Raw genomic sequence first — 15,204 nt, 5'->3', positions numbered from 1 at the left:
TTTGTTCTTTGCATGTTTCTGACTACTCAAGGGGTTCAAAATTCACTTCTTTCATCTGCAGTGGCTCCTTTCTAATGTTTCACTGAGGGTCACATGACCTGTGATGTCGGCTTCTCTCCCTGCTCTGATGATGTCTCGTACACAAGCCCAGTCTGCGTCTGTGCACGGGACATCACTGTACTGGCTCCACCGCCGAGCTGCTCCTGTCTGCCCTGGTTTCAACAGAAAAGTTTAACCCCTTCTACCATCAGCAGCACAGACTCAGGGCTGGAGACTTTGCTGAGCAACTGCAGGCAGTGAAGAGACACAGGATCTTCCCTCCTCATCCTGCAGACACAGAGCTGACAGAATGGAGGAGTTCTGCAGAGCATTGCACAAGAACAGATAGGGGGAGGATCCTGTGTATATCAGCAGTGTCCTTGTACAGCTGGGACTTGTAGTCCTACACATACAACATACTGCTGAGTAACCCAGCAGTCAGACATGTCACTCAGGGCAGCACTTGTATTCACTCCCTTTGCAGAGCAGGGGCGCAAATATTCATGAGAAAAAACTCAGATATTGTTGTTCTTGCAGATAAACAAAGGGCAAGAAGAGAACTGGGGAAATGAGGAAATATAATTATTTTTTGCCTAAAACTTGCTTAGCTTAGGTATATATTACTGACCATCAGATTTACAGTGCTATATATTTTTTTACGTAACTCGGACAACCCCTTTAAACAATGACCTTTGTTCCATTTGTGTAATTTTTTTTCAAAAAATGCACAATTTAAGCTTCTCATAGAAACTGCTTATTAAAAATGCAGCTGAGATGAAGTAGAAAAGGTGAATGGTCCATCAGTGGTGGCTGCTGCACGTTCTCACTAATAGCATGTCTGGTTACGCTGGGCATTAAGAACGCATTGTGTTATTATAGGTAAATGAGGTGAGTGGATATCGATCATTTATGGATTTTACTGATACATTTGTATGTGAGATAAAACAGAATGAGCACGGAAGAGGAATTTAATGATGAACCGGTATCTTCCCCACATTGTAGGTGCAAGCGGGGAACGCATCCTTTCATAGTCCTTTTGTAGTCCATGCACGTATAGGGCACAAGTTTTTCTGCACTTTTTTGCTTTTGATTCATATATTCTCAGCTGGATTTTAGATTGTAGACAAAGTAACCTGTATAGATAGCATTGTCTACTTTTATACTTAAAATGCCCCCATTTTACTTCAAAATATAGTTGTATTGGTTCTGTTGTGTAGAGTTAACAGTATAGGACAAACATAGTACATTAGATATTGAAGGGTTCCAAGATAGCATTCTTGGAGTATTAATGTGAAGCTGTCACCATAACAGTACAGTGCAGTCTGCAGACACCATGTTATGGAGCAGGAGGAGCTGAGCAGATTGAGATATAGTTTTAAAGGGGTTTTCAGGTTTCATGATATTGATGACCTATCCTCAGGATTGGTCATTATCAATGTCAGATCAGTGGGGTCTGACTTCCAGCACCCCCACTGATAAGCAGTTTGAAGGGGTCATGGCACTTGTTCAAGCGCTGTCTTCTTCATTGCTTACCGGCATCTTACAACTTCCTCTCCTTTTCAGTTGAATGGACGAACAGCTGTAATTACACTGCAATGCCGCTACAAAGGGGACAGCATGCAGGTTAACACTAAAGAGGATGCAGCGCTCACATAAGGTGTTCCGGTGTGGGCCCCCACTGATCTGATATTGATGACCTATCCTCAGGATAGGTCATCAAAATGATAAAACTTGACAACCCCTTTAAAGGGGAATTCCCATCACAGACAATGGGGGCATATTGCTAGAATATGCACCCATTGTCTGATAGGTGCGGGTCCCAGTGAGAACAGAGCGGGGAAAGGTGGTGGAGGGCGCATGTGCAGCTGCCTTCATTCATTTCTATGGGGCTGCCGAAAATAGCCGGCTCGGCTATTACCATTGGGCCCGTAGAAATGAATGGGAGCAGTGGCCGCACAAGCGCGGTATGCTCTCATTCACTTGTATAGGGAGAGCGCTTGGTGGTGGTCTGACCTTGGGAAACCTAGGGTCCTCCAGCCACCACTCTCCCTGCTCCATTCTCAGTGTAGGTGCGGGTTCCAGTGGTGGGACCCGCACCTATCAGGCAATGGGGGCATATCCTTTTTCTCATTTATTAATGTAAATCTACACGTCCCGGGCTTTGTATTCATGTGGTTGCCCCAAATCAGTGTCTGATAGAGTCTTCCCTCTATGAATATGCATACAGAGATCCTGACAGGACTCATATGAGAACCAGTGGGAGTCCTGATTACCCCACCCACTCCCAGTGATTAGCAGCTCTCCATGTACCAGTGTGGGTACAGAGAAGGCTGTCAATCATCGGTATGGGTGGAGTTATCGGGACTCTCACTGTCTCTCCCAGGAGTCCTGTCAGGATTTATGCTGCTTTTTCCTCAGAAATTCTACTCTAAATTACATGAACGTATATATTACAGACCTTAGCTTTTCACCTTCTATCATACTTTGATCTGACATTGAGACCAATATCTGTATATTCATCAAAATGATCCCAATGTAATGACTTTGCAGACCTTCCAATCACCACCAAAGCAACACTCCGTATTCATTAATGTCTTTATTTGTCGCTTATTATTTCACATCTAATAGCACAAAGTGAATTCTGGGTCTAATTTTGGCTAAAATGATATATTTGAGCAGACTGGCCTTCCTGCTGACACCTGTGTAACCAATGTATTTCTCTTTCTCTCTCTTCCTATCCCATTATATCTATTCTACTTTTCTCACATCACATTTGGCTGCTTCTTCACTACTTATGAATCTTACTAATCTGTTCTTCTACTCTTGACTTTACATTACTCCATCATCTTCTGAAATACTTCACTCATGCACTCTGACGTGCCTCATGCCACCATCACAATGTTTTTGTCCAATGAACCATCTGTCCATATCCTGCTGGAATTTACTATGTACGATTATTAACATGATGTATGGGGTATCTTCCCTTTCTTCATTGTATTAAAAATTCACATATTCAAACTTTTTGCAACTGTATCATCAATTTTCCTTCGCATCCACCATTACCAATTGTGTTTAATGCATGTTAATACCGCTAATCTCTGTTCACATCCATATTTTCTTTCCTTTTGGACCAATCACTCCATATGCATGCCATCCTTCCTTACTGATATGTGTCTCTACTCCATTGTATTTGACTTTTCTGTTACATTCCTTTACCCGGAACTATCTTCTTCTCTTGTATGATACACAATCAATTGCCCTCACTTATTTCGCCTTCCTACATTTGTCTATTATCACCGTTATCCTTGTTCATTACAACCTGGACCCTCTTCCACATTTTATCATTCATCTATCTTTTTCTTAATTTTCTTTCCTGCTTTTTCCCCCCTCCTTTTCGTCTCTCAGGCCCCCTGTGGATCTGACCCTCCTGTTCTCTCCCTTCCCCTCCTAGGACTTATTGTTATAGTGGGGACACTCTGGTGCTGGTGGGCTGAGACGTCCTAGTGCACATCAGGTACTGGTTTCCATGTGACTCCTCGTGCTCTGCATGCTTTGCTTTGCACGGCTAGGAGTAATTTGCTTCTTCTGCTCCATGCCTGATGCCGCATCTGTCCTTCCAAACTCTTGCCTCCCTTTTCATCTTAACCCTCTCTATTCACCTCAGTGTATTTTAATATTTATTCAGTGTTTTCCTAAAAATTGTAAGAGACAATATCTGGTTTAATTCTGTACAATTTATGAATGTAAGTAAATATTCATTTTTGTTCCTTCTCATTGTCAGTGTTTTATTGGTCATAGATGGAGGCCAGTAAAGTATCTCCTTGTAATACATTGTAGAGCTCTTTCTGCCATCATCAGTGTGCAACTTGTGATTATCTGTCCTCTTACATTCTGTGGCACTTTATTGCTATTATTATAGGTTGCCGTACCACTTTTATTCAATGGAGATCTATGTCATAGATATAAAACACATAGTGTAGCACACCTCCTATGTAAAGCCTTGTTTAAGCTGAGAATACCAGAACGTATAAAACAAGAAGCAGTTCTATTCAATACAGACTCAGGTGTGTATTATGTGCCAAAATCCATGCTGTTAATATGTGTTTTTTCTCTGTGTGGTGAAAGAAAATATGCCATGTAATTAAAATGACCCTCTGGTTCAAGAAAAAAAATCACATTAACTAAGGAGTGAACAGAACACTTGGTACTCTCCTTTTTATCTTATTTTAGTTGCAGATCCGCCAATTCTCGTGCTCATCTTCTGCCATCCAAGATGGCTGCACCACTTCTCAGACTTTTGATGCACATAGTGCTTTGGCAGCCCGAGACTGTAGTCCTGCTCTTCGATTGGCCAGCACTGTTCACATGAGTAGTGCTGCCCAATCCTAGGGTAGCAGGAAGTGTCTTGGACATGGACACACTTGACGTTCTGATGTGGCAGTCTTGGATAGCAGAAGAGGAGCCTAGGAATTGATGGGCACAATGTAAGTGTTTTCTTAATTCCCCAGGTAATAAGAATGTATTTATTTAAAGGAGTTGTTCGGGTTCAAGGCTGAACCTGGATATAAGCTCCCCTCACTCCTTCAGCATGTGGAATAAGAGCATTAGAGCATTTTCTTGCTTCCCTTTCCTTGCGCTGCATTGCACAGGGCAAGATCTGTTTGCTGTGAGCCGATGACGTACCGGGCTTCACATGAGTATGCTAGATGGAGACTTCCACCTAGCAGAGAGGCCAGGTGATGTCACTGGCACAAATGGACGGTATATAGCGCTGTTTTGGACGGTTTTAGAAGTGGGTTCTAGCCTCTAAAACTGCCCAGAACAGCGATATACACCGCCCATTGAATGGAAGACTACTTTAGGCATTTACTAGAAACACATTTTATCCAAAAGTTTATAAGAGAAAACTGTAATTCCATGTAATCAAACTTTGTATATACCAATTCATCTATCCACTCGCGAAGTTATCTGAGACAACCATCACTCTTTTATTAGGACACTCTGCAATCTTCAAGTGACTTAATGTCTTTAAAGGATATCTTCTGTTTTCCCAAAGAATTTAAGAGAAATGCAGAACAGCCTTTTACGGTACATGAAAAATATAAAAAAAAACAGTTTCTTAAGATACCAAGAGAAACTGTACAGACTGTTAGCCTCCTTCACACAAGCAAAAAACCAACGGTTTTTCATGGAAGTTAAATTCGTTTTGTCTGCAATTGCTTTCAGTGTTTTAGTTTTTTTTCTGCAGTTTATGCAGTTTTTTCTGCGCTTTTAAAACACGTGAAGAATAGCACTCATCATCTCCTAGCAACCATAAGTGAAAAACGCATTTGCATCTCTATGCCTACTGTTTTCACCCAAGCCTGATTCACTTTTGTGGAACGAGGGCTGCACATGTGCACAATACAGAACATGCTGTGATTTTTTCTGAACTAAAAGATAATGTGTGGAAAAACTACACTAATGTACACATACTGATTGAAATGAGTGGGTCAGGATTCAGTCCAGATACTATGTGTTTGCTATACACATCACATCCAGGAGGAAAACTCACTCGTGTAAAATTAACTTAAAGATCAGATTACAGCTGCACATAGACGTCTTTGTAGAGGGGAGGAGGAGTGAGCTGCCGAGGGAGAACAGCTCACAGAAGGACAGAGACACAGAAGTTTCAGCAGATAATACATATAGTTCACACAAGTGCTTTAGTCACATCAATACTGTTCAGTACTTCTCTATAAAGTCTTCCATGCTGCTTGTGATTGAGTGAATGACTTACAGAGTAGAATCTCCTGGTTTATCCATGTGTAGTCTATGGGAGACATCATAGCAGTCAGTCTCACTCTCTACAATGGAGGTTGCAGAGGTGAAAACTGCTAAAAATGGTACACACAATAGTTTATTCTGAAAAGCCATCAGAAAGTTTAGGCATTCTTTAAAAGCAGTATGTTATCAAATAAACTGATTTAAAAGGAGTCTAAGTTACTTAACGCATTAGTGACTAATATGCACCAATATTTCTTTTTACGGTGGTCACTAACGGGCCTTACACTAGACCACAGGCTCACGGGTCTCCAGTGTAGCTGAGGCTTGACTCTCAATTTAGAGCCACGCTCCTGTGCTAATGGCCCTAATCAGCAGAAGCACTGATACAGACCTATTAACCTAGATAATTATTATGTAATTTATCCTGTACGGTAAACAACTTAAATAATGCCAGAATTTGTTTTTTTTCTCATTTGTCACCTAAAGAACAGTATAAAAGCTATCAAAAAAAGCATTATCTACCCCAAAATGATACAATAAAAACCAGAAGTCGTCCCGCAAAAATCTAAATTTTGTAGAAACTCAGTGATGGTATTGCTGTTTTTTTCCCATCCCCCAAAAGGAGCTAACGTAGTTAAGTTAAGTTTACCCCAAGGTGATGCCATTCAACTTGTCCCTCATATGACTACATTGATGGGAAAATAAAAATGTTATAGCTCCAGGAATGTGACAATGAAAACAATTGCTTGGTCACTAAGGTACAAAACAGTTTGGTCACTAAGGAGTTAAACAGCCATATACAGATGTATTAAGACCTTTTAATAGCTTTATCTATTGTAAATTCTCAAAGAAGACCTTTTGGAAGATAATTGTCTATACCAAGATACCATTACATCAGGTTATAGGCCCAAAGTCTTAGATGCACTACTGAGGAATCCTGATGACATGTCTCCTTCTGATTTCTATCTGGTGCATAGTTGTCTTAAAGGGAACCTGTCACCATGAAAATGCAACGTAACGTACAGGCAGCATATTATAGAGCAGGAGGAGCTGAGCAGATTGATATATACATTTGTGTGAAAAGGTTTAGTAAAACTTGTATTTTATACATTTATATCCCTGCTTATTATAGGCTTTGAAGACAAGGAGGCGACCTATCAGTGATTGACATCCTTCCCTCTATGACTGTGTATAGAGAGATAGCTGTCAGTCACTGATAGGACCACCTCCTAGACTTCAAAGTCCAGAATGAGCAGAGATATAAATGTATAAAACACGTTTTATTGAATAATTTCCCATAAAACTATATATCAGTCTGCTCAGCTCCTCCTGCTCTATTACATGCTGCCTTCAGCTCAGACTCTAAGTTCAGCATGACAGGTTCCCTTTAAACTGCCATAGACATTAGATATCCATATACAGACTGTTGGCAGAATTAGCTAAATTTTAGTGAAATCTGCTGAAATCTGGTGTCTGAATTGTCCTACCCATAATATTAATAGCAGATGCTACTAAAATAAGCTGGATCTGTCAATGATAAATGAATGTATCTATGACCAGGTGTGGACCCAGATTACCAGATACAACAGTATGTTCATTTTACCTTGGCTTGAATAGTGGTAAATACTAACATTCAAAAGCATGAAATGAGAAATGTGTTTGAATCCAATATTTAACAATTTAGATATTGCCGAGAAGCTGTGTTACAATGGTATGTATGTCACAAAAAAACATAAACTGGCTCAATGGTCACCAGTCACCAGTTTTCTGCTGCCTTACTTTTAAATCAGCTCCAGCGCATGCTAATTGGTACTCCATATTCATGAGCTCACGGCTCTCCCCACCCCCTGCCTCTGATTGACACTTTTTTTCCATATGAATCAGTAGCAGGTGGAGCCGTGAGCTCATTAGTATTCGGGACTCGCCATTGCGCCCTAGAGCTCTTCAATACAAGATTTGGGCAAAACATCTGGGTCAATTAAAGAAAGTGGCCTAGCATTTTGCTAAGGGGATCTGTCACTAGTTCATGTTGCCCTTAGGCCTGTATTACACCAACGGACTATCTGCCAGATTTTCTGACCAATCATTAGTCAGTTGGACTATTACACACACAGATCTTTTGTTATACACACCAACTATTGGTCTGATTGGACAGAAATTGTTCAGATAATCTGTTGGTGTAATACAGGCCTTAGTTAGGATACTATAAAGCTGCCGACACATTCCCTTTAAATGGGCCAATACACAAAACAATTATTATTATACTCACTTATATAGCGCTGACATATTCCTCAGCTCTTTACAGACATTAGCATCACACTGTCCCCCAATGGGGCTCACAATCTAAGGTCTATTGAGACCAAACCATTAGTTTACTATAATTGAACAATCGTTGCCTGATTGGAGTCGGGGAGGAAATTTTTCCCCTAACCTCACATTTTTTTTTGCCTTCCTCTGGATCAACTTGCAGGATAACAGGCTGAACTGGATGGGCAGATGTCTTTTTTTGGCCTTATAAACTATGTTACTATGTTGAGCGGCGACAAAAAGAGGTTGTGGCGCTCACCAGACCTGTTATACACGGGAAGTACGGATTGCGCTGGGAACCAAGCGCCGATTCCAGACTATGGCAAAAAAGATCCGTGCAGATATCCAGCTTTCATACAGTGACAGTCAAGATACAGTGAGATGACAGTGGATTCACATCAAAATGTTGAGCGGCAGTGACAGCTGCATTTATTACATTCAGCAATTGTTCCCTCTGCTTGAGGATGAACGATCATATTGAGGCAGCACATCCCTGTTTACACTGTTAGAAACATAGAATGTGTCGGCAGATAAGAACCATTTGGCCCATCTAGTCTGCCCAATATACTGAATACTATGAATAGCCCCTGGCCCTATCTTATATGGAGGATGGCCTTATGCCTATCCCATGCATGCTTAAACTCCTCCACTGTATTTGCAGCTACCACTTCTGCAGGAAGGCTATTCCATGCATCCACTACTCTCTCATTTGCACACAACACAGTGATTTTCGGTGCAGCATGAAAGGCAATCACTTTTTTGATGGTGCCCAGTTGCATCTTCATGAATCATCGTAAATGAATGCTTCTCACTTCCTCACTCCAACCTACTTCTTAAAAAGACTGACGTATGAAACATTTGGATGACAGAGAAGAACATTTAGGAGGAAGTGCCATGCCAAAGATTCTGGACAATACGACCAAAACTCTGTTCAAACTTTGCAAGAACTTAGGTAATTAGAAGAAAAAGCAGCCAGCCATGTGATTGACCATCACAATCAAAAGATTAAAAGTTTGCAAAAAATGCATGAAGTGACATTTCGGCAGATTAAATGTCAATGGCCCCCAAGGCTGTAATTCCTGCAGATCGAAGATTCTTTAATGAAAGCATATTTGATGCGCTAAATAGTTTTTCTTCAAGCAGAAATCATTCTATTCATTTTACCGCTTTATTAATCACTAAGAGTATGAGTTTCCATGGATTCCATACATCCATGTTTGTGGAAATTCGAATAAAAAACAGGTCTACATGGCAACATTGTCATCAGAATATCCCAGGAATTGCAGGCTTAGTTTAGAGCAGGCATGTCCAAACTGCGGCCCTCCAGCTGTTGCAAAACTACAACTCCCAGCATGCCCTAATAGCTGTAAGCTATCCAGGCATGCTGGGAGTTGTAGTTTTGCAACAGCTGGAGGGCCGCAGTTTGGACATGCCTGGTTTAGAGCCTCTAAATTTAGCATAAGTATTGTTTAATTCTTTTAAACAAACGGAACTATGGTGCAGTTTTTCACAGTTCTTTAAATAATGAGTTTAAGTATTGGTACATAAACTATAGGAACATTACAATAGAATGTATAATCTGTCCGATATCCTTAGGTTATTTGTAAAAGACGAAATTAGAAGACTCAGCTGCTTCGTTGGCAGCATCGGTTTTGACAGCTACTTTATTCAGCCTCCTCACCACAATTATACAAGTGAGTTGGGACCCACATTTTGGCGATCGATGGGGGTCATACATTTATTACCGATCCTGTGGATCGGTATTAAATGTGCTTAATGTGAAAACCCCATTTAAAAGTATCTTTATAGGTTGTGTGGAGCAAGTGAGCAGCAGCTTACAGTGACGTTGTACTCTGGGACACTGGGAGCTGTACATTGGAAACAAGGGGACTGTCCTCTGAGGTAAAGGATATTTGGAGGTGTGTACTGCATATTAGAACAGGCGTATGTGGAGAAGGTCATTGAAAAAATCAGACAATAGGAATACCAGGAATTTTATATCGGAAGAAAACAAATTTGGAACTGTATCCGAGGGAGAAAAGATACTGAGAAAAAGGCACTTGGAAGATGTAAAATTGGAGGCTTTTTAGAGAATAGGGAAAACCTGGAATAACGTGCACCGTACTATGTACAGTATTAGGACTTAGCAATTAATACTGGATTGGCACCATTTATGAAGAGAGGTGTGCTACCTGTGAAAATCCACCTCACCGATCCCCAGCAAAGAGATGCCATTGCTGCCAATGAAAAGGCTGCACAAAGCCGCCACACATCACTTGCCCTGCCTCTCCCCCGTAACCCTGATAGACTAAAAAGAACAGCGTGCCCAGGCTCTTCCCGGTGAAGCACTGTATAGGTACTCAAATAAACACAGTGTTATGGTCATGCTTACCAGAGTGAGTTGCCGCTAACTTGGGCTCAAATCTGGATTAGACATATGGATGTGACCCCTGCTCCCAGCACTCGGGACTCCAAAACAGGAGATATCACAATATGATGAAAAGGATAAAAATGGTTTTGGGGTCCTGATTACTAAAATGGTAGTTTAATAAATAAAATACATAGATAAAAACAAAGAGGATACAGAGCGACATGTTTCGTAGGTAGACCACCTTCTTCCCCAAGCTAACAGACCATGGTATCCTTATGCCAATATATAGGCAACAACCTAGAAGTAAAAACTGGTGCGGAACAACATAGGATTGGACAATATAAATGACAGGGAGCATAGAAAGCCATGCAATATGAATAGTGACCTGCTAAAGTAGAAATCAATTATAACAAAAGAGGTAACTAAACAAAATATTGCATATGCATATAATAAAGAAAAATGTGAGAAAATGTTTCACTTGGAATAAATAGTGTCCATGAAGTACTAGTTATACTTTGGACAAGTGTAAATTTATGCTAGAATTTGCATTCAGAATCTCTGGACAAGATATCCTCAAACTGCAAGAGAAATACTGGCTGCAACTAAATTGTACATTCACCCGTAAATAGCCCCCATGTTGTATGTATGCTTGATCCCTTAGTTATAGCATGCCTTTTTTTCTGCATATCCGATTTTACATTTATGTTGCATGCTGTATCAGTAAATGTTTCCCTTAACCCTTATCCATACTCTCTTTAGGCTCTGTTCACAGCTTTGTTGGAGGCTCTAGTAAAACAGCGCATCATGCACTATTTTTTCCAGATAAAATCACGAAAGGCAGCGGGCCTCATTATATGTCAAGGGATCTGACGTTGGTCTTAGTCATGCAGTCGCAAAAAGAAGGCAAATTGACAGATAAATATAAATCACCCAATAGTGGGAGGTCACAAGTTGCATACATATCAAGTCATAAGATCCTCGAATGCATTCCATGTATTGACACAAGCACAAAGTATCATGTGCATTCATGATGACTATATTACCAGTTGCAAGAGCTAAATAGATGTGTAAATGATGAAATAACAATATAATAAAAACATATACATAAAGAGCTGTGCCATCTAATTAAGAATCAACCCCAGCCTGCTGTACATGAGGAAGAAAGCCATGCGCACTGGCTCCTCTTCTGGTCCCCATCTGTAAACCTCTGGATAGACAGGGTACTGTGCATTGCAGCAGTCAATGAGTGACTGCAGTTATTGGCGTGTGACCCAGGTGTTATGTGCTGCTTGTGTACACATCACTGCTGAAGCAGTCATTGGCTGTAGCAGTGCAGGTGACCCCGTCCGTCTGTACGCTTACAGGACAGGGACTGAAGCTGGCGGGGAACAGGTGATGTTTTTTTCCCACAAGTATAGTAGGCTGGGGTTGAAATGTGAACAGTAAAGAAAAAAGCTGTTAAACCTATTTAAAACTTAGAATTATGAGAATCTACACAACATGGACACCAATAACTTCTATGAATAGTGCACGTTTCCATGGAAGTCAGTAGGTGCAATGGTTCAAAATCCAAGAGCTCCTTCCTAGGCGAAACAACACCCAAAGTACTGTACTGTAAAAAAGGGTGGCACAAGGACAAAGGGCCTGCATGGGTTAAAAATGGCATCTGAACTGTTAGCGACAAAGAATACCATAAGAGCAAGATTCAGAAGATAGCTTTCCCATTGTTGTAGGATTATAAAGAATATGCAGTCCCCAACAGGAAAAATTACTATGTCTAATCTGTTAAATATAGATAATGCAATCTGACAGCAAGCACGTAGTGTCCATGAAGAAAACCTAGTAAACTCTTACCAAGTAAAAAAACGCAACATTTCCAAAAGGGGGTTTTGTATGTTGGAAACTAAATTCTTTCTATAAACATGTCTTTAAGGCCTCATTCACATCTCCGTTTTTCACTGACGTGTGCTGTCCACACTTTCTGCGAACAGCATACGTACCCATTGATCATGTTCACATTTCAGTATTTTTTTACTGACCATGGGTCAGTAAAAAAATTCACAGGGACATGCACTACTTTGATCCGTGATGCGGACCAAGCACGCCCACTGAAGTCTATGGGTCTGTGAAAATCGCTGACAAACATCCATTTTGTGTCCGCGTTGCGTCCGTTTTTCACTGAAGACTAATAGGAGATTCTTTGGAAATTGATTTTCAGCTGAGCAACATCAGTGAATTACGGATGACACATGGATGGACCAACCACATCCTTCACGGACATCTTCACGGATGAAACATGTTCGCCTTTTTTTCACGGACGTGACGCTGACACGGAAATGTGAACGAGGCCTTATAAAGAATTAGATCTTGTTAAGTCAGGACAACTATATAGTCACTGAAAACACAACAACGTTTTTGAAGAAAAGTGGTCAGTGTACTGACTCTCATGTACAGAACCCATTGGCCCACATGAGATGTCCTGCTATGCGTCCTGAAGGTAAAGGGGCTGTCTGATGAAGAAGTTGGCTGCAACTGCTCTCTCCATTGAAGTGCTGTTTTCTAGATCACAAAAACAAAAAAATGTTGATCGATTCCATGCAAAAAAATAAATAAAAAAAAAGTAAAACAGTAGATACCAAATACATTGGTCAGTTTCAATTCAGTTTGTTTTAAATGGTAGAATAATTTGATGATGTATCAATACAATGCTACCATTTTAATAATAATAGACAGATATGGCCTTGTACTGTCTTATATTCCCTGTGAACTTTCAATGTATCATAGTTATCATTGTTATATGTAGAGCAGCAATATTACATGGACGTGACTGTAATGCACAGTATCAGCCTAAAGATGACCATACGCATCCGCTGACTCCATGCATGCTTGGCATAGCTGAGCGTGTCGGTTTATTTCAGTGGGGAGATGGCAATAAAAACCGTGGTCCGACATTGGAGCCAAGCATGGGACATTTAAACTCCTAAATGCCATTTCTTCTTTCCACCCCACAAGACTTTCAGTTTGGGGAGAGTTGGTCTTTACTCATACATATCTGTTGTGTCTAATGTATATTGGCTTCTTTCTGCTCAGTTCACACCACGTTCTTTTGAGCGCTGTACCAGGCAGTATCCATTTTTTTTTATGGCGGGTGTATGCAGTTTTATAGACATACAGATACAATTATGTGTGGCCATTTCAAGAAATCCTGCTGAACCTAAACTTTGAATACAATGTGAATTTGACCTTATATTGTATGGTCAGGAAGTTTGACAGACAATGACAATAACACTTTACAAATATGCCATATTTTTACTTCCAAAATAGTCTAAACTCACATTTATACGGTGATTTATGAATTAGAAGGACATACAGATGTGTCCTTCCATAGCTATCCTTCTGTTTCAACATATCCTGAGATGTGCCGTGCAAGATGACCAACTTTGATTTAAAAAAATTGTGATCTGCAATACTCTGTCACAAGATGTCTGTGCTATGTGTCTATACATATGTGGCCACACAGTGGTTGTGATGTGAATTGCGGCCTGTCGAGGTTTTGGCTAGCATGTCACAGTCTAGTATTGAATGTGTTTCATGGGAAATTGGAGATCTTAATGAAATTCAAGGAAAGGTAAGGGTAGACACATTTGTAAATGGAAACCTTAGTAACGTCTCTCTGTCTTTTTCTTATGTCCCATTCTTTCTTTCTTTTTTCCCTAGGCCGCTCTTTGGAATCCACTCCTCCTCCTGGCGGGGGCTGTAGCCTTGGTATTACTGTGTCCGAATTTAAGGAGAGGCCCTGACTGATTGCGGCCTGCAGCGACACTGCACAGCATTTCTACACTATACCATGCGCCATATTTAGATGATGTCATACTGACACTGCAGCTGACTGCACAACGTACACCACACATAACTATGAGCTCAGCACAGCATTCCTCCTGCTCTCTACCGCACATACAGTATTTTGTACGTAGTGCATTCATTCTATATATTGTGAAATACGCCAGTGGATAAACCCATGCTTATCGTATTGTGCGCGCCGTCAGTCCCACTGCTCAGCATGATGACGTACATAGAGAATCCAGCACATGGATAAAACTAGTTTACACATTCTGCACGACTGATTCATCCGGCCATTGTGCTGCAATATGAGCAATCATATACTTAGGAAGTAGAGATTAGACTTTTGAATATTTGCTTTTTGAAGTTGTCCCACTGACTTTATCTTGTATATAGACCCTTTTGTGAGTGGTCATACATGTTCTTCAGGTGCCTATCTCTGTGTACATACACTTTTAGCAGTAGCAACAGGCTCTGTGCTCCCTAGGTGCTCTGTCCTAATGGTGCAAAGCTCTGGCACTTGTTCCATATAGACTATGCTTGTATTTTCTTTACCTGCTCAGATCTTTCATGTCTTGGTACAGTCGTGGTAGAAATGCAGTGCTATTAGGCTACTTTCACTACTGGCGTTTTGGCTTTCCGTTTGTGAGATCCATTCATGGGCTCTCACTAAGCGGTCCAAAACGGATCAGTTTTGCCCTAATGCATTTTGAATAGGAAGAGGATCCGCTCAGAATGCATCAGTTTGCATCAGTTCAGCCCCCATTCCGCTCTGGAGGCGGACACCTAAACCCTGCCTGCAGCGTTTTGCTGTCCGCTTGATAAAACTGAGCCAAATCCATTTTCTCTGGCACAATAGAAAATGGATCCGTCTCCCATTG

The 15,204-nt window shown here is 40.9% G+C and overlaps 1 protein-coding gene across 3 annotated transcripts in view; it reads left to right on the top strand.

The window, feature by feature from the left end:
* The window catches only part of CCDC136 (coiled-coil domain containing 136), a 47,416-nt gene extending 32,478 nt beyond the window's left edge, over positions 1 to 14,938 (top strand). For 2 of the 3 annotated variants that reach the window (XM_044283428.1, XM_044283427.1), the window contains exon 9: positions 3,445 to 3,679. In XM_044283428.1, the coding sequence (XP_044139363.1) occupies positions 3,445 to 3,543 (99 nt within the window). In that variant the 3' untranslated portion in view covers positions 3,544 to 3,679. Of the gene's footprint in view, positions 1 to 3,444; positions 3,680 to 14,200 lie in introns of those variants that run through there. The other variant, XM_044283429.1, reaches the window with a different exon arrangement.
* Positions 14,939 to 15,204: the final 266 nt, after the last annotated feature.

The sequence above is a fragment of the Bufo gargarizans genome, chromosome 2 (assembly GCF_014858855.1).
Source record: "Bufo gargarizans isolate SCDJY-AF-19 chromosome 2, ASM1485885v1, whole genome shotgun sequence".
Lineage (NCBI taxonomy): Eukaryota > Metazoa > Chordata > Amphibia > Anura > Bufonidae > Bufo > Bufo gargarizans.
Note: the sequence above shows the minus strand (reverse complement) of the source record. Positions and strands in the feature narration are given on the sequence as shown.